General features: G+C 36.6%; 2 protein-coding genes across 2 annotated transcripts; one reads left to right on the top strand and one right to left on the bottom strand.

Moving 5' to 3' along the window:
* Positions 1 to 1,081: 1,081 nt before the first annotated feature.
* Positions 1,082 to 9,176, bottom strand: LOC133872380 (26S proteasome non-ATPase regulatory subunit 1 homolog A). Its single transcript, XM_062309882.1, has 13 exons — positions 8,882 to 9,176; positions 6,077 to 6,146; positions 5,570 to 5,675; positions 5,282 to 5,393; positions 5,032 to 5,200; positions 4,428 to 4,897; positions 4,176 to 4,311; positions 3,775 to 4,023; positions 3,469 to 3,689; positions 3,121 to 3,379; positions 2,655 to 2,887; positions 2,058 to 2,577; positions 1,082 to 1,621 (listed from the first exon to the last, which is right to left on the bottom strand). Exons 1-13 carry the CDS (start codon positions 9,025 to 9,027, stop codon positions 1,295 to 1,297), a joined length of 3,018 nt encoding a protein of 1,005 aa, XP_062165866.1. The 5' UTR covers positions 9,028 to 9,176; the 3' UTR covers positions 1,082 to 1,294.
* Positions 9,177 to 12,849: 3,673 nt separating this feature from the next.
* On the top strand, positions 12,850 to 17,280 carry LOC133872370 (cytochrome b5). Its single transcript, XM_062309872.1, has 3 exons — positions 12,850 to 13,112; positions 16,751 to 16,817; positions 16,897 to 17,280. The coding sequence occupies exons 1-3, from the start codon at positions 13,026 to 13,028 to the stop codon at positions 17,145 to 17,147; spliced, it is 405 nt and encodes a 134-aa protein (XP_062165856.1). The 5' UTR covers positions 12,850 to 13,025; the 3' UTR covers positions 17,148 to 17,280.
* Positions 17,281 to 20,502: the final 3,222 nt, after the last annotated feature.

The raw sequence follows: 20,502 nt of genomic DNA, 5'->3' as shown, positions 1-20,502 counted from the left end.
ATTCCCGCCATAAACTTTTAGAGACGACTTATTTCCTCGTCGCTAATAGTCATTAATAGCGACAAGATTGTCTTCGTGGCCAGATATTTTAGTGACTTAGTCTTATTAGTATTAACAACATGACCCGTCCCTAAGGAGGTAGCTCAATCGGTTGGGACCACGTCTCGTAAAGCGGAGGTCACTAGTTCGAATCCCCCCTCCCTCCCTCTTGTGTGGACATGTCAAAAAAAAAAAAAAAAAAAAAAATTAACAACATGACCCATGTGCCTAGCCATGCGGCCCATGCCCTTTTTGCAAAGGGCCTCAAGAAACTCTTGCTCCTATTTTGGTGGTCTTCTTTTGCAAAAAATTTATGCAGAAGCTTTTACCTTGGCCTTCAATTACTGATTTTTCCAGTGCGAAGGACATTTAATTTCAGTTTGGATTGTCGCCATCGGTGAAGCTCATGCTGCCCTTTTGGCCATTCAATCTGCAACCTCTTGTGGTGTTTGTTCTCTTACCTTAGAAGGGGATGCTTTTAATGTGATTCTGGTCATTCAAAAACTGCATCAGTTTGTTGACTGAAATTTTTCCGTCCATAATTAAGCTAGATCGACCGCTTCTCACCTCATATTTAAAAGCATTTCTAACTCGTCTCCTATTCGGATCAAGAATGATAAGAACCCTTCCGTACAGCCTTTTCCCCTCATCAATATTCTTTTAAAAAAAACCACATATTTGATGGAGAAAAACTTTAAAACTTTGACCTCCCAAATTACATAACGAAAAAGGACTGATAGTAAGATTTAAAGTCTTTGATGACTATAAAATCAAAGACTCGGTAATTAAAATCTCAACAACCTTTCGTCTTTTGCAAATAATGAGGTCTCGTAGTGTCCAAATTCATTATGGTGTACATAACCAAGGCGTAATCTAAAATCATTTGGGTTCTTGTGAATTATACATGTGCCCAACATGTGGGCTAAAAAGCTCATCATTGCTACAAAGGGAGAAAATGCCATTTGAGCTAAAGCTCATCATTGGTACTTGTCATAAAATTCATGCTTGAACAAAAGAGTCAAGGTATCAATGACTTGTTGACTTGAAACAAAAACTAAGAGAGTTCTTCATTCAACATAGTGAACGCTAAATCATACAGATTTGGTTTAAACTGTGAATATAAGAAATGCTAATTACGAAAAAAGGCAAACTGAAAAGATTCTATTTCTTGTTAATAATACACCAGAGCTTTCTCAAGGACCACCATGAAATAAAACTCAAACACCCTCACATGAAGCAATAATCAAAACCTGAATCATGAGGTGTATTCAAAAGGCTGAGGAGGCTGAGGTTCCTCATCAACTGCCATGGCTGATGCAGAAGAACCCTGCTGTCCTGTTGGTGCTCCACCGGCGGGTGATGCTGCAGTTGCCGGCGTGTCAGTGAGGGAGAGTACCTCCGGCTCAGTAGGCTTTAAGTCTCTTAGAAGAACAAAACCAGATGGTGCCAACTTCACTGGCACGTATCTGCTATCTTCCAGAAACTTGATAAATTTCTCCTGAGCAGGAACCACCCTGGCAGGGTTTATCAGAATTTCAAAGGAAGGCTCAGGCTCTGATTTCTTCTCTGGTTGGCTATCAACCTGCCATATGGAAGAAGGTGCGTAAAAACAACTATGAGATGCCAAAAACTAACTGATTTTTGCAAGTAATTGAATAGAGCCAAATATCATTTGCTTCTGTTTTTGCACTAGGATCAATTGATCTCTTCATCTCAAGCAACTATAGAGTGCATCGGAATGAAATTTATTAATTTAAAATTTTTTAACTTTCTGGAATCAAAATGAAACAATTTTAACCCACGTATAACGACAAACTTGGCATTAATCATGGAACATCAATAACCACCAATGGCCCATATGTCACAAAACTAAACATTGTATAGAAAAGGTCCAAGGAAGGTTTTCACTTCTAAGACCAAAGCTTTCAGTTCATCAGACAATTCGTATTTCGACAATCTCTCAAGTAAACACAATAATTGGTAAAAAAATAGTTGTCATGAAGCAGTGGGTTAATTACCTGCATAGAGTCCCTATCCTTCTCGCTAGATGATTTTCCCTTCCCACCATTTGGACCAACAGATGAAGACTCTGCTCCAGCTAACTTTTCAGCATTAGCTTTCTGATCGGCTTCTTTCTTAGCCCTAGCTTTGGCCTTTGCTGAGGTTGATAGAACCGCAGTTGGAAGTTTTACAGTCGAGGTAGTTGTTGGCACAGTAGTTGGCTTAGGATATTCGAAAAGTGATGGTTTTGCGTGTGATACAAACTCAAACCTCGGAACTTTCAAGTCATAGTTCAGTCCAATAAATGCAGTGGGCGAAAACGCTAAGCTTATAAAGTAAATGAGGGGATACCAATACCAAAACTGGCTGAAAACTGCCAAACCAACTACTGCAGTGATTTTATCATGTTTTGTCTTAGAAAGCAATCTAATGGTCACATTCCTTCCACCAGCATCAAGAATTCCAGAGGCTAAGATTGCACCCATCTTGCTCATGGTATCTTCATGCTTATCAAGAATTATTTTCTCCAATTGTCGCCTAGAATTAAAGAAACATGAGAAACATAACAATGAACTAAAAGTTTGAGAAAACCACAAAAAATGATAATGGAATACCTGAATGTTCCAACACGAGAATCACTTGCTTCACTAATCTGGACCATAACCATAGCCATTGCAATGAGGGCGCCTTGACGAACAAAATCAACAACATCTGATGTCAAAGGCTCTAGCAAAGATATGGCCTCACTCAGTCCAGTACCAGCACAGGAAATGCCCACTGCAAGAGCCGCACCGTATCGTACATGAGGGTTATAAGACTCGGACAGCAGAGAGACAATTCGAGGAGTCTGCAGTTAAAACAGTGTAGTGAGATCCATAGCAATTGATCAAGAGAACTTATACACTAAATAATAACCCATGAAAAATGTAAAACTAAAAACAAGAAAATGAAACCAAAAAAAAAAAAGGTTAGGAGAGCTTTGCAAAGAAGAAGAGGAAGAACCATGCATCATGTTGCATTGGGAGTGGCAAAAGTAAATTAAAGATCAGGCAGCATAGAAATGGAAGAAAGAGCACCAACCTGCTCCGGCTCAGAGTAGAGAACAAACCCAAGTGCAAGAACAGCAGTCCTCCTAACATCATCACTCACATCTGATACAGCAAAGTGGAGCAGCTGTCGAATGGCTTTGTTGTTTGCTGTTCCCCTATAGGCCAGCGCCAATGCATACATACCACCATAACGTAGTATAGGATCCTGATCACGAGTCATCTGCTCAATAAGTGTGTCCGCTTCTTCTTCTCTTCCATACACTGTAAGGGCTATTCCCAATGCCAACCCCCTGCAACATACGATAACCATATAAACATAAGTGAAAACATGCACAGATAAGCCTAAGTCCTACGACCAGATCACCAAATCAAACATTACCTTATGATCTTCTCATGTTGTGTCTCGTGTGCATAAGCAAGCATCTCACTTGCCTTCTCACTTGCAGTTCCAACCATGAGTAAACCCATACTGATGCCGGCAGCTTCACCAGCAACAGCACTGTCAGTGTAGAGGACATTTTTAATGTCATCATAAATCTCCTCATCAGCAGTTCCTAGAGCTGACAAACCCAGACCTAAGCATGCACCATGCTGGATAACCTGCACCCAAATATCCCAATATAAACCTCTTTTGACAATTAAAAAATCCTCTGAGAAAATGATACCACTGTTTTAAAATAAGCACCTCCACATTAGTGCTACGCAGGCTATCACGAAGGAATTGTTTGATGCCCTCGCCATGGTTGGCATGAATAAGACCCAGAGCATAGAGAGCTCCACCTTCTGAGTATGGACTGCCGCCACCACCAGCCCCACCCTGAGGCAAGTAAGGTGCCATCAGTGACCTCCCCTGTTGTAAGTGGCCCCTGTGAATAACACCAAGACCTGCAGTTGCACTAAACTTTGCCCAATTCGTGGCTCTGCTCAACCAGTCCTGACAATTTCAAAAGACCGTGAGCATACGTCTACATAAAATAAATAAATATATATATATATATATATATATATATATATATATATATATATATATATATAAATAGCATCACAGAACTAAAATTGCAAGACAAAAAGATAAATTTGACTCACTAGATTCTCCCTGAGGAACGTATCCACGGTTGTTCCCGCATGCATAATTGCATTAGAATAAATCGTTGCACTATGACAGACACTATTTCTCATCTCAACAGACTGCTTTATTGTCTTAAGGATAAGAAGATCCGATCTGTGTATCCAAACAGAAGTCATCTGAGTAAGGACCTAATCACTATATCTTTCTAAGAGACAGAAACGATATTTACAAACTAAGAAAAATTAAAAGACAGAAAGCAACTGCCTTACTTATTATGACTATACAAGAATTGTAGAGTCAACTGTATTGATGTCTCTCCTGACAAAATTCCCTTGATTTTGGTCAACCTCTCAGCATATATTACTTCACTCGGATCGGTTTCACGCACATTCACATCAGAAGCAGAACTCCCGTCTGTCATTTGAACATCCTCTGGAGCCGTAGAATTTTCATTTTGAGCAGAATCCGGTTCGACGGATGGCACTTGTCCTGAGGGTTGAGTCTTGGGAGTTGAAAGGCGATCTCTCACGTTTAAGAGAAATGCTTGGTGCTCATTTTCTATTAGATCAAAGGCTATTTGAAATGCCAAAAGAGCTTCATCCTTGTTTTCAGAGCGTAAAAGCTTTTCCAATATACTGGCAACGGCTTCAGGCTCGTCCAAGAACATGAGGCATTGGCAAATACTTAAATAATCAGGGGAAGGCAGCTTCTGATACACTTGAACGAGGAGACGAAGTACCTGTAGGAATCACCAAACAAGGATTGATGTATGTCACTCATCCCCTTGAGCTGAGATCTAATAGGGAGGTTCAACAGCTAGTGCAGAAATACCAGCTATAAATATCCAGTGAGCTAACACAATAATCTACTTACCTCACGCCGATATTCTCTAAGATTAACAAAGGAATGAGAGACATTAATGCAATAAGATAAAGTCCCATGAACATTATCACTCCTTGTGATTGCTTCCTCAAGTTTATCCAATCTTCGGCATTCAATTGCAATACCCATAGCTTGTGCGTATTTTCCATCAGCAATACACCTAAATAAGAAAATTGTAAATCACTCAAAGACCTGGGGATCTACTTTAATTAAAAGGGGAAAAAGGTAGAGGTTTACATACTTATCCAGCATTCTCTCCACAATCGCCTCCAATCTAGGGTCCACCTTTACTGCTTCATCATTTGATTCTGCTGCCTTGGTCTTAAGACTGGCATATTCATCTATAGCTTTAGCTGTCAATAGGAGCAAAAATAAATATTACATATAAGCATATTATGTTTATTAAATACCTCAAACTTACATAATATTGCTTCCACCTCTCAAGATATTGAAGGCAAATGACATTGAATGTTACTATCAACAATTAAACTAAATTGATATTTTTAGTTTCCAATGGTCACTCTCTTACCAAGAAGGGTATGAACGTAATCAGAATCTTCTGACACATCAAATAAAGAACCGGCCCCAAGTGCATACGATAGTGCATCGTTAAGCTCACTCAAATAATAAAAGACCTGAGGGAAAAAAAAATCCATGTACAATAGTAAAAGTTAGATATTCAAGCAGTAAAAGCAGAAAAAAGAAATGTAGATGTTCAATAGATAACATGAGAAACGTCCAAAATCTATCTATTAGATTAGCCTAATAGCAAAATTAATAATGTTCTGATTAGCAACTAGTAAGTCAAAAAAAAAAATACAGCCAGAGTTTGAAACACTCTACACATTTGCAATGTTCCTTTCTACTTTTTCCAACCCAATATATTTGGACTCAAAGGATATCATTTTAGAAGAACAAATAGATTTTGCAAAAGCAACAACATCAGCTGGTTTGAAGCAAAGAGAGCAACACCAGTGGGGGGGGGGGGGGGGGGGGGGGTGGGGGGTGGAAGGTATGACCAAAAGAAGTTTTCCACCTTTGACACAAGCAGCGCAGCAAGTTGTCTCTGATGTTGATCAAACTCTTCATCTTCATATAAACTTTCTCTGCATTACAATGTACCATAAACTATCATTTCAGAAGAAAATCAATACAACCATCAAGCTATAAAATCTGATGCCCAGTATCAAATCAGAAGTTGCCAAGTAATATCAAAATGAAAGCTTTATGAGCTTGTTACACTTGTTAAACGGTCGAATAAGTCACACCACAAACCAAGGGGAAGGGGTAACACTGTAATTGCTTAAAAGAATAGCAGAAAGATAATATCTATCAAAAGTTTAAGGATTTGATCACGTGGACTTTTTGTCCATTACTAACATTTCACTTATTGCAGGCAATTTATCTAAACACTTCAATGCAGTTTAAATTACTGATTTCATTTAATGATGCTGAGTTAGAATCCAAAATAGTTTCGGGGAGAATTAAAATGAAGTGCATTACAGAGGAGAGCACATTGTTATCCATTGCAGCCACACTTCGCATACTGATAAATCCCAGCCCATCTCAACTTCTTCTTCTTCTTTTTTTGTAACTTCTTTCTTCGCTCCATTAGTGTACATGGCAGAGGAATAAGGACTTATCCAAAAAAAAAAAAAAGTGTACATAGCAGAGGAATAAGGCTACATAAGATTGGCAGCCAGCGCATAATCCAAGCTTCAAGATGCTTTATCATATTTCAGACTCATGCTTTTAGATACAATGAGTCTTTACAGGAGATACCTACTACAACTTGTTGTTAGGGAAATGATAAATTATATCCGATGACCAATCACAACTCAATCGGCATATAGTAGCAAAACTGACACTACAACTGCCTTCAAGTTTAACAACTAATACAGAACCATACATTCATCTTTTTAACATCCGGGAGTGATATTACAAACTAAATCAGACCCTCAACTTTGTGAGATTGATGGAAAAAACTAATCAAACCTGAAAGAGTTAAAGTATAACTGCTTCCACTACCATTGATTGACAAAGTTTGTTACCCAGCAATACACATGGGTGGAAAGATTAGCACATGTCAATTGTTGCACATGTACCATAACACCAGCAATTTCCTAGTCCATTTTGGGACATTACAGTTCCTAAAAAGACTCATCCTATGCTCTAATACCCCATTGGACAACCAATGATAACAAAAACCGCCAAGCTCTAGAAGTAACAATATTCCCAATATGAAATCAAAAGAATTCATCAATATCAAAATGAAAACTCATGAACCAGTAATCACTTGTTAAAACTTCAACCAAACATACCACAATATTCCCAATATGAAATCAAAAGAATTCATCAATATCAAAATGAAAACTCATGAACCAGTAATCACTTGTTAAAACTTCAACCAAACATACCACAATATTCCCAATATGAAATCAAAAGAATTCATCAATATCAAAATGAAAACTCATGAACCAGTAATCACTTGTTAAAACTTCAACCAAACATACCACAAGCCTGAGGAGAAGGATGGACAGTGTAATTGCTTAAAAGAATATCCATAAGATTATATCCATCAAACAAGTGGAATGATCAAGATCATGATCCAAGCATTTAATTGCATTGTCCCCAAAATATGAAGATATTTGTACTTTTTGTCCATTAATATTATTTCACTAGAACTTTATATGGCATTCATCAATGCAATTAAGTTACTGATTTAATTTAAAGATGCTGTCTTATACTCCAAAATAATTTCAGAGGAATTAGAATAAAGGGATATTACAGAGCAGAGGACCATTGTTATTACTACTGGAACCAGAGTACACAAATTGATCAATTGTTTGTATTTCTTTTCTTCATTTCTTCTTCTCTTAGCCCACTAGTGCAAATAATTCTAATTTGCATTTGGACACGACGAATAAGGCAGCTCAAGCTTGGCAGGTAGTGTGAAATATCGATGCTTCAAAATGCTTAATAAGAATAAGAACCCATGCTTATCATTGAGAGGAGTATTAGAGGAAACACCTAACACAACTTTCTCATCAGGGAACTGGCATACTGTAGCTACTGCAACTGCTTTGAAGTTAACAACTATCACAGAACCATAAATTTATCTTTTTAACATCTCAGAGTGATACTATTTACCTAATTGGAACCTTAAAACTTTGTGAGATCGACATAAACATCCAATCAAACCTGAAACATTTAGGCATCACTGCTTCAATTACTATTAACTGAAAAAGTTATTTGTGGCTACATACCTAAACAATCGCTATACATTGGCCAGTAAAGTAGCAAACTAGTTACTGCACATGTAGCATGATATAGCCAGGAATGCCCTTTCCCATTTAGCTCCAACCATTAGAATATCCCTTACATTGATGTTCAGAAGAGAGTCTCCTCCTATTCCCTAATCCCCCATTAGACAACCTATTACAACAAAAACCAGAAATGTCCCTTACATCACTAAGAAACAATTATTTCCCTTAGTAAAAAAAAAAAAAAAACCCTAGTTTTACAGCTAGAAGAAGAAAAATATCCTCATTTACAGCGAACCAGTAAACAAGAATTAAAGCAAGGGTTGGGCTGCTAAAAAAGCTAATGATTTCTTAGAAATAGATTTAAACTTGTGCTTTTCTTTTTTCTCTTCCGCAATGAGAAATCAGAACGACATTAAAAACACAAAATTCAATCAAATTAGGGCATCACTGCATATATGTTTCTCTCTGGGTATCTCAAGAAACAAACAGATCAAGAGCAGCCAGAACCGAAACCCTAATCAAAGAAAAATCAAGCAATAGCAGAAACTTTTCAGAGAGCGAGAGAGAGAAAGTACATCACGGGAACGCTGGTGGAGATCTCGGGCCAAAAGTTGTCGACCAGATTGTTGAGGTTGGAGAGCGCGTGGAGCTTGAGCGAGGGATGCGTCTCGTTCAGCATCGCCAGTAGCCCACCCGCCGAACTCACCATTGTTGCCGCCATAATCGCCGTAACGCAATCGCTTAGAATATATCTTGGAGAAAAAGATGGATCCCAAACCCTAACCGCTCGCAGTGGATCGAGAGTATGTGAGGGTCTGAGTTTGTGTAATGAGAGAGAAGGGAATAACCAGGTTGCTTTATGTATCGAGTTTTATACTTTTTGCTACATTTTGGTCATTGCTTACCCAACAAGTTGTCATTTATGCTTGTTAAAATGTTTTCAACCGTAAAATAGTTTCAACGAATAAATGTTTTGAAAATATATATATATATATATATATATATATATATATATATATATATATATATATATATATATATATATATATATTTGGTAAAATGTTTTCAACGAAACTATAAACTTTTGGGAAATATTTTTTTGGTATTTAACTCGTAAAAAAAATTATCAGAGGCAAAAAATCACTAGTGATGAGATTTCGACGATAGTAGCTATAATTCTGCAGCACTTGTCAGATTATGTCATCGTCCAGCCGGATTCCGACAAGATTCCCCATAATTTGGGCTGCCGAATTTCGGCACCAACTGGTCAAATTTTTGTCATTTTTGCCCAAATCTGGCACAATATTGCCGATTTTTGACAAATTTGGAAGGAATCCGACGACAATTGTCAGATTTCGGCCAATTTTCGCCAAAATCCAGCTAGTGCTACAGGATTCTGGCAACCAAATCCCAAAATCCGAGGACCTTCGACAACAGAATTAGGCTACCAAAAAACTCTAATGCCCAGCGATGACGGATTCCCACAAACATGCGTGTAAGAATAAAGAGTTTAAATTCAGAAAATTAACCGTAAATTGTTTTCTAAAAATTACATACGTTTTTTGGGTCAAACTAAAAATGATTTCCGTTAACCATTATTTTCAGTTGCACCAAACACAGAAAAATACAAAAAAAAAAAATATTTTACGCCCAAACAAATGGAGCACTTAATAAATATTTATTTTTCGATTCATCCCTGGAGTTGAACCGATAACCATCTTTCGGCTAACCTAGCCTCCTACTTCCCTCGGGACCAACAAGGGGCAATACAAGAATATTTACATATTGTCCATTGACTACGCCTTTGGGCCTGATCTTAGGCCCTAACTCACCATCTGTGGACGAACCTTGCAAGACTGGTATATTCAGAATTTGAGAGCTTATTTTTCTTTTCTTTTGTTTTTATGGTATTTTTCGGATGAGCTTATTTTTGTTATTTTGAAACCCAATTCACGTGTACCAACACGTTCTCCAAAATAATAATATTACTCTATGTGTTATATTGTTTTTCAACATCTTTATACTAATTGTTGCGCCGTATTTTAAGTGTTTTTTATATCATTCATTTAAAAAAAAAAAAAAAAAAGTGTCAACCATTTAAAACAATACACGTCAATTGATTTGAAGCTAATGTAAAACTTTAATATTGTGAAGAGTAGCATTATTCTCCCCAAAATATTGCCAGTTAAGCTCTGTTCTCCACTTATATATATATATATATATATATATAATCAACATTCTTCATTAGTTGCACTATACAAGAATGACTCCTGAATTGTTTCATGTGGTGAAGAAAAAAGGGGCAATAATGGTCTCATTGTTTTCAAGCTTGATATGAATAAAGCTTTCTGTAGTCGGAATGGACCTTCATCATTTGTAGGCTTTAATGTTAATTGGGTTTATTGGATTAACCAATTAATGTATGTATGTGTTATCTTTTTTCATCCTTCATTGTATTTGTTCTAATAGTTTTTCAGTTGGTGACGTAGTTGCTCTAGCAAAATAGAAAAAGGTTAGGCAAAAGAGCTTGTTAGGATATGCGGGTGGGGGATAACTCCGATGCTTAAATCAGTTATCGCTCAAAGACGAATAATGATGAGAACAAGAGAAAAATGACCAAACTTAGAGAATTGTGCCAAAAGTTCTCTTACCTTAGCTGAATGTGGTTTATATAGACACTTGCGCTTATCGAGGTATTGAATGAGGCACTTGAGAGCAGATCCATGTACCCCTCAAATTTGGAGACTTTAATAATTTTTGAATGAGAAATTAAACTTAAGTATGAAACCCTAGAAACTTCATATGTTTATTAAACATCTTCTTTTATGACCAAACAATGTCATTTTGGTATTTAAAATACCAAAATGATGCCAGCCTCTCCCAGTTTTTTTTAATATATTTGAATATATATAGATATATATGGGAAAGCGGTTAGCGGTTTAAAAGCAGTTATAACCACTCCGTGTGTACACCCCTACTGCAAGCCACTGATAGCACCCCAAATATTGCGTTGACATTAATTACTGGGCGATCAAGACTTCTGCGATCAGAGTGAAATGTGAGCCCGATTGGCTCTTGAATGCAAAATCCAATAGTGGGCTTTGATCGATCATAGAAATAACGAGTTGGGCCTTAGTGACCGGCCCAATTCCCAACAATACCTATGGTTTTTTAAAGTCCAATCAAGGACTTCACCAAGGAGACTCCACACTCTCATTTCATATGCATTGTACATATTGTTTCGACCACCCCTAATTGGCAATTTGAGGATGGTTGAGCCACCCCTGTCGGCCATAGAGGGTGGCTCAACTACCCCATATTTTTTTTTCTTATTAAAAAAATAAACAGGACACTGGTCATATTGTTAATGGACTTGACATGACACATCATTAAATTATTGAACAAAAGTATCAACTATGTTTATCACATGTCCACACATACCATCTGCAATATTTTTTGAAACCAATGAGCCTATTTGATTTCATGTTAAACCACAAGTGCTAAAAAAATATTTAACCCCAAAAATTTAGACAATCTTTTTATTAAAGGGAGGAGACACCCCTTCTTCAACACAAAACCGAGAGAGAGAGAGAGAGAGAGCTTCTTTGTTTCAACAGAAGCTGTCCCCCATGTTGTGTCATGACAAGAGAGGGAGGGATCGAGAGTGAGTTGTGCGGCAATGGAAGTAGAAAAACGGGGATAAGAAGGAGAGAGAAACCTGATCGTGGAAGATAAAAGTGAGAAGATTTATCCACAGTGAGTTGCCATTTCAACACTACTAGTACTAGATGCTCTTTTTGTCAAGATATCTACAAGTTGTTCTCGTGTCTTCACATACGATGGGCAAACGATACATGCTATGAGTTTTTCTTTAATAAAGTTTCAATCAATTTCAACATGCTTGGTTTTATCACGTTGGACTGATTGTGAGCAACATTAATTGCTGCTTTATTGTCATCATATAGTCTCATAGAATTATTGGGATCAAACCCAAGCTATTTTAATAGTATCTTCAACCATAATATTTCACATGCCCAATGGGCCATGACTCTAAATTCAACTTCTGCACTGGATCTGACAATCATTGATTGTTTATTTTTTCACCGTGTAACTAAACTACCTCCCAAAAATGTATAATATTCTCATGTGGACCGTCGATCAATAATTGAGCTAGCATAACTTAAAATTAGGGTTAAAAATTTATTTGATACCTCTATTAGATTTTTTGTCCAAATTTTAACGGCTCGTCACTTGTCAACCGCTAAGGTTGACATGTAGCACTATATAAAAAAATAAAATTAAAAAAAAGAAGAAAAAAAAAAAAAGAAAAAAACCGATTACTCCGATTATGATCACCGATTTAAATAAATACCCAATAACAATAACCGAATTTTCTTTCATAAATAATACTAAAAAGAAAAACTAACGTGGCATGCATTACTCCTCAACAATTCACCACCCAATTCTCGCAGCCTTGAATGTAGCCCACGGCCCCCCCACAGCCCACAAAAGGCACCACCTGTCACACACCTACCTACTACCAATTATAATCAATTGCCCACCCACCATGGCACGCCGTAACCTCTTCGGCTCTTAATTGTTTGACTTTGCACAGCTTCCCAGGTCGGAAGCCCACAGATATTAAGCACATCGATCGTTGGATTTCCCCGTCACTCTCTTCCTCGAGCTTCAGTCTAAAGCAAGGATTGACAAAAGCAAATGGGTGATGATAAGAAAGTCTTCAATTTGTCTCAAGTCTCTGAACACAACACGCGCGAGGACTGTTGGCTTATTATCAATGGCAAAGTAAGCTTCTTTACCTGATATGTTTACCGAGGGTTTTGTCTATCTTGAAATCGCACTTGTTTTGCATGTTTTGAACTGATGGGTACTGTCAAATTTGCAATTTTGGTTCAATCTTTTGGTTTATCAGATGGGTATCATCAAATTATTATTATTATTTTTGTTTATTATATATATATATTCGTGTTGATTTGCTCTTTACGATCTTCAGATCTGATTGGCTCTGTTTCCACTGCTATGATTTTCAATTGCTTACATTTTTGTCAATATTTGATTAACTTTCTCCATGGGTTGTTAGCTTGTAATGTTGTACGGTTGTACCTGCGGTTCTCTGTGTGTGTGTGTGTGTGTGGCAGTTTGGTGCTTGGATTTTGTTTGTTTTTCGGGTATGGTACACGGTTCGTAGCTTCTGGATTAGATATTTAATTTGCGTCCAAGCATATATTTTGTTTGAAGCTGACCTCTAAACAGTTGGCGGTAATAAGGCACTTTTTTATGAGAGTTGATCATTTTAGAGTTATTTAATCAAAGCCCATAGAGTCTAAGTTTTATTAGGAGTCGAAATCATATTAAGGTTAGGCATTTGATGCCTATAAATGTGGATGTAATGTTTGCTTGTTGGTGGACCGCCAATAGCCCTTGGAGTGCTTCCGTTTGGAAGATGTGCCTTTGTGTTTTTTGTGGTGTCTTTGGAGAGAAATGAATGGTAAGTGTTTTGAGGACCACAAGAGGACTTTAGATGAGTTGGAATCTAATTTTTTTTTTTAAACGCATTGTATATTTGGACAGCTGCTTATGTTTCTCCTTTAGTGATGAATTATCTTGATTTTTTTGTTCTTTTTGCCCCTTCTACCTAGGTGGTTTTCTTGTATACTTCTTGTGTACATTGGGCGCTTTACGCTTTTACTGATATTTCGATTAATTATAAAAAAAAATGTGGATGGCATGGGTGTTATGATAATTTTGAGCAACAATTGCTCTTGAGTGATGCTGAGGAATCCTAAGTGCGATGCTTAAGTTATAATGCATTTCAAAACTTGAGGTCCTGAGGACAAGTATAACTCCAACTAAGGGAGTGTCTTAGGCAACAAGGAGAGGTTTTCTTTTAATTTAGTTTTATTTAATTTTAGGAGTTAGTGGTATTTCTGTAATATTTATTCTTTTTGGACATGGGTTGTACCTTTGGTCCATTAAACCTTATTTTTGGCTTTATTTTGTTTTTGGGATTTTATTTGGAAGTTCTATTAGTTATTTGGTTGGTCCCTAGTAGTTAAAGCTCATAGAGTGTCTTATTAGAAGTTATAAGTCCTATTTGTGTTTGATACACGAGGCATATATATTGGATTTGGATGTAATGGTTTTTATTGAAAGAAGACATTAATGAGAATTTCAGAACCATTGCTCTTGAGGATTGTGTAAGGTGTGATGGTAAGGAAGGAACCCCAAGTGCGATGCTTAAGTTTGACTCCCCTTGCTCCAATTTATTTTTCTTTGAATTTTCTAGCTGTTTCATATCCAAAGTATATTTTTTCCATATAGACCCAACTTTTAAAACCCTAACCAAGCATCCATTAGAAGGCTTGCAAATGCTCACTAACAATCAAAACACTGTTCATACTGCTGCTAATCACAATATTGTTCACAGTGCTACATTATTTAGGTACTGTCCAAAGTTCTGTAAAACCATTCCTGTTCTGCTCTCTACGTTAGACTTAGTGTCAAAGCTTTCGTCCTGCATAAGACCCATTCTAAGGAATTTATTAAGTGAGAATGTCACCACATTAATATGATTTCTAGACAATAAGATTCAATATTTTCTCCATTTTCTTTCAACAAGTTTTTTGTTTGTCTATATTAAGTGGTAGATGAAATTAGGGTTAATTTTTGACACTACCTTCTAACTCGGCATGAGCCGAATACAAAATTAGTGGGTTAGGGTTGAGGGGTCTCATCTGCTTAATTAAATGGGCTGGATTAGGATTGCCTATATAATCTGATACCCATGTCTCAACCTGACTTGCGACATAAAGACTAACAATTTTGACACGAACTGTGAACGCGAGACATTCCCAATACAAAATTAGTGGATTAGGATTGATGGGTCTGACCCGTTTAATTAAATGGGTCGGGTTAAGGTTGACATATATAGTCTTATACCCATAGCTCGACACAATCCAAACCTGACATGTGAATACAAATTGCCACCCGTAGATGAAATGGCTTAGCTTTTTTTGATCTACTAATGAGTCACCTATGGTGTGACCTAATTATCATTGGGTCTAGTTACAAATATATGCAGTTTTATAGAGCTCTTTGGCACTTTTGAACGCCTCCTTGTCCAAACAAAAGAAGAAGAAAAAGAAGAAGAAGAAGAAGAAGAAGAAGAAAAAGCGAGTCAAGGAAAGCTCTTAATACCATTGATAAAGAAAGTTATTGTGAATATATTGGCCCTGCGAAAATTTATAGGGCTTGTTTGGCAACGCATTATAGGTAGCTTTTAATTTTTAGCAAAAAAGCAAAAGCATTAACAACCAATTCAAAATATAAAGCTTCAAAACTATTTTTACTTTTATGTCACGTCACAACTACCCAAAAGTAAAAAGCGCCCCCAAAAAAGTTGTCAAAAGAACCCATAGTTTCTGAAGAACAAAGTAAGACTGGAGACATGTGATTAACATATGCAACTTCAATTGGGCTCATGATGTCCTCGGTTCACTTTATTATTAAAAGAATGTTCTAATGAATAGTTAAAAAATAAAGTCACAAAATTAAGCATTAAATTACTGTTTCTAGTCAAGAGAACCAAAACACCCACACGTGCACACATCATGAGTGGTATGAAGATGTAGATGAGTTTTGTTAATTATAATTGTCTGCCTACCTAATAGAGATTTGACCATTGATTTTTTCTGTGTTTTAGTTGATTTATTTTATATACTAGTTGCCTGGATCCTTTGTTCAGCTATGTTTGCAAACCAAAAGATCTTGGCTATTTTGCTTCCTACTTGACTGTAGAAACTTCCAGCTAGTGCTCATTGAACATACGTTATGAAACAAAGTTGCTGCAGATAAGACAACCTTAATCTCCTTGCTACTGTCTTGCATTTTTCAATGAGAATAACTTCTATAGGGACCTGGTATAAACCAGATCCTTTGTGCCCTCCAATTGTAGTAAGCCACATCAGCTTAGAACGCCAAAATTAAATGGAAGTTCTACCACACTGTTTGTTCCGGATGCTTAGTTCCTGCCCCCATTATTTATTTATTATTTTTTTGTGATTTTCTTCAATGAGGCTTCGGCAGTGGAGTTGACTCCCTATTGGAGGGCACAAAAGATTTGGTTTATGTCAGGTCCTATAGAAGTTATTCTCTTTTTCAATCTTTTGTTTAGAAATGCGTCCTTATCAGGAAAAGGATTTTGTAGTGGAAGCATGAACAGTTCCAAGATTTTCAGTACTTGTTCTGATGCCTTTACCAAACATGGGAATTTATGGAAGTATGACTAATAAAACTTTCAGGTATTGCAGGCCATATTTTCCAACTTCCCATAGGAAAACAGATGAAAATTTATCCCTTAATTTAGTAGCTCAACTTCCATCTCATTTTACTTCATCTTTGACTTCTTACTTTCTTGGTAATAGGTGTATGATGTGACCAAATTCTTGGAAGACCATCCTGGTGGTGATGAGGTTTTGCTGTCAGGAACGGGTAGAACTTCAGCTGATCTCTTTTCTCAACAAGACTCTCTAATTGCTTCTTGTATTTATCATATGAATTATTTTTTTAGGGAAGGATGCAACTGATGATTTTGAGGACGTGGGTCATAGTGATAGTGCCAGAGAAATGATGGACCAGTTCTATGTTGGAGAAATTGATAGCTCAACGATCCCCAAGAAGAGCACATACAAGGCTCCAAAGCAGCCTCACTACAATCAGGACAAGACATCTGAATTCATCGTCAAGCTCCTCCAGTTTCTTGTTCCCCTAGCAATCTTGGGTTTGGCTGTTGGCATCCGCTTTTACACCAAATCAGCATAAAAAAAGCTTTGGATTGTGTTGACAATTTGTACTTAGTTTGCCCTGCAATTAAACAACGCCAATTTGTCTTCTCTTTTTCATGTTGTTGTTGCAACTTGGATAGCAGTAAATGGAACCTGTGCTTGTCCTCCCATCCTTTTCCTCCAATGTGTGTTTTTTTTTTTGGGCTTCTTGGATGTCTTTCATCCATATATATATATATATATATATATATTGTCAGGGTCAATGTGGTGTAATTAATAAAAGTTTTAGTACTCAATAATTCTCTATTACGGTAATAGTTTGTTGAATTTGCCATTATTAGATTAGATGTCTTGGTGATCAGGCGATTCAGGCATGAAGAATTATCTTATTTATAGTGTTCAAAATTAAAAAAAAATTTGTATTGTTAGATATGCGGAGCAAATAAGTTTTTCGATCTGATAATAAATAACATCATCATACTTATGTTAGATTTAGTTTATCATTTTATGTGATAGTCTATAGGCATTTAGTTTTCGACAGTAATTTCAGCAAATATATTGTTTTTATACATTTTATATATATATAAATTTTTAAAAAGTTTTTAATATTTTTATTTTTTTAAGTTTTATATTTTAATTGATTTTTAAATATTTTACTTTTTATTTATTTTTATATTGTACCATGTGTCGACCCTCATTGGTTGACATGTGGCAGTCCGTTAAAATTTGGATGGAAAAATAGATGGAGGTACTAAGTCAGTATTTTTTCAAAACTTAGGTATCATATGTGAAGCGAAATAAAACTAAGGTACCAAAAAAGAAAGTTTTTAAATCACATGTACCAAATATGTCTCTAACTCTTTTTTTAAATGTATCTAAATTTGTTTTGCTTAATTTACAATAAGGTATAGTAGTAATACACTAATGCTCTGTTTGTTTCGGCGTAAAATGATTTCTGAAAAATGATTTCGGCATTTTCCGGTATTTGGTAGGGGCGAAAATAATAGTCAACCGGAAAATTATTTACGCTTTTTAAAAGCGTAAATCATTTTCCGAAGACGCTAGATGCATTCAACCCCTTTTAAACGACACAGTTGACCTTCACGTTCAAGTAGTCGACCATCACTGAAATCTTGCCGGTACCGAAATTCGTCAACATCCTGTCAATGTCACCGGAATCCGGCAACCAAACTAGTCATATTCCGGCCAGAATGGCTGGATTCCGGTCGGCTGGCCGGATCTGGCTAGAAAGGCCGGATCCCGGCCGGCTGGCTGAATCTTGCCAGAATATCCAGGCCGGATTCCGTTTGGTTGACCGAACGGATCTGGCCAGAACGGCTGGATCCCTACCGACTGGCCGGAGTCCAGCGGTTCTGTGCCGGATTTCGGCAGTTTTGGCCAGATACTGATCATTTTTTCTTGAATCCGGCCACTTTCGCTGGAATCCGGCAAACCCAGATTCCGACGAAACTGTCCGAATTCCGGCCTTTATCTCGGATTTTGGCTATAGTAGCTGGAATCCGATAAAAGTGGCTAAAATCCTATCGGTCAGTGATGGAATCTCGTCACCGGTAATTTTTATATTATTTTACATTAATATTGATATGTTTTGAATAAAAATTGATTTTTATAGGTTAATATGATTGAATAAAAATATAAAAAATATTTGTGATTTTCTGTACGCACCAAACACCGAAAAATGCTTTCGGAGAAAAATATTTTTCAGAAAAATAACTTTCCTGAAACCATTTCACGACGAAAATCATTCTACATCGAAACAAACAGAGCATGAATTATCCTTTAGTTGAATAATTTTGTGGGCGTCACATAAAAGAACCCCACATATGTCAACACGACAACACCAATGCGATCACGATAGGGCTGTGCACCGACTCAGGCAAAGTCGGAAAGGCCATTTCTGGCTTTCGATCACCTTGTCAAGAGTCAAAATAGTCGAAAAAACCAGTAACATCACCTATGATATAGGTGATTTTTAAGTCGCTGCCACCTTTGAAAAGTTAGAGTCGAAGTAAATCACAATATTTGGAAATGGCTAGAGACACAGAAATCTTCACCTTCATCTAACGAAAATGGTTCATCCTCACGAAGACGAAGAGAATCATCAGATGAAGTGATGCATTTTCATTTGGTGAAAAGCTAAAGACGAAGCATCTTCATCTTACAAAAATTTCGGGTGATAAACAAGCGCAAGAAGTCAGAATTTCTTTCTTTAGCATTTCCTTAATATTAGATATGTAACGATTCATGACTATCTTTATAAACCACACATTCTATGTGAGCTACCCATCTTCTCAATATGGGACCAGGGTATTACAAACTCCTCCTTTTAAACTTCTGATGTCCTTGTCATGGCTACATCATGCAACGCTCCAGTATCACATGGCTTGGTGTTACTATGTGGCTTTAATACAATTTATAATGACCTAAAGAAAAACACTAGCCACTTCTGTGCTATCACTTCAAAAGGACTAGTCAATTTGGAGCTTTGCTAGAATCCATTATAAATCCCAGTTTCATTTAGTAACTAAACATTGTAAGACTTAGCACTTTGTAAACCACTAATTTTATGTAGACTATTCATTTTCTTAATATGAGATCGGAATGTTACCAGGTATGTTACAAAAATTGATAATTTCTTCATTCTCACTTTTCCTTTTTTTAACTTCTTCCCTTCATGTCATTTGCAGGATGTGTCAGTCATAATTATTGTGTGCCCTTCACACACAATGTTATCAAAAAGCATGTTAACATACTTTTTTTCTTTTAAACCTTCATAGTTCATGCAAAATGTTATCATGCTAATTAAGTGAACATTGGAGTCTCATTGCACAAGCTGAGTGTGATGGACTTATATTAAAAGGAATCGATACTTTTTTATTACTAAATGCTTTGATGTTTACAAAATTTGAAAGCATAAATGAGAAAAATAATAAGATATTGGAGGAAACCAAGAGGGCATTTCCACCTATGTGGCTTAATGAGAAACAATATCAAGGTTTATCTAAATTTCAACTTGCTAAGAGCATGTCAAACATTAAGGATTGTCTAAATTTCAATATGCTCTTATTGCAATTCTACTTTATCTACTACTTTTTCAATACAAACTTTAGCATATTTTATATTTTCTTCTCTATTTTTTATTAAATATTATTATTATTATTTTTTAATTATAATATTCTTTTCAACACTCATATTCAAACGTTATGCTCATTGGAGTCAAATTTCTTTGGTATATTATTAAGGGTGTAAACCCGGAGCCGGTTCTCAGTTATTGGTTAAAACCGAGAATTGGATCTAGTGTCCCCAGTTATTAGGAATTAGCAACTGGCTCTGGTAACTGGGTGGTACCGTATTATCCGGATCGAGTACCA

The sequence above is a fragment of the Alnus glutinosa genome, chromosome 1 (assembly GCF_958979055.1).
Source record: "Alnus glutinosa chromosome 1, dhAlnGlut1.1, whole genome shotgun sequence".
Lineage (NCBI taxonomy): Eukaryota > Viridiplantae > Streptophyta > Magnoliopsida > Fagales > Betulaceae > Alnus > Alnus glutinosa.
This window is presented reverse-complemented; position numbering and strand designations above follow the sequence as displayed.

Coding starts and splice junctions, on each gene's coding strand:
- LOC133872380 (XM_062309882.1), bottom strand. CDS start 9,027: ATGGCGGCAACAATGGTGAGTTCGGCGGGTGGGCTACTGGCGATGCTG. Junction 5,676..6,076: donor CTGCGCTGCTTGTGTCAAAG/GTGGAAAACTTC, acceptor TTTTTCCCTCAG/GTCTTTTATTATTTGAGTGA. Junction 2,888..3,120: donor TCTACTCTGAGCCGGAGCAG/GTTGGTGCTCTT, acceptor TTTTAACTGCAG/ACTCCTCGAATTGTCTCTCT.
- LOC133872370 (XM_062309872.1), top strand. CDS start 13,026: ATGGGTGATGATAAGAAAGTCTTCAATTTGTCTCAAGTCTCTGAACAC. Junction 13,113..16,750: donor GGCTTATTATCAATGGCAAA/GTAAGCTTCTTT, acceptor TCTTGGTAATAG/GTGTATGATGTGACCAAATT. Junction 16,818..16,896: donor GGTTTTGCTGTCAGGAACGG/GTAGAACTTCAG, acceptor TTATTTTTTTAG/GGAAGGATGCAACTGATGAT.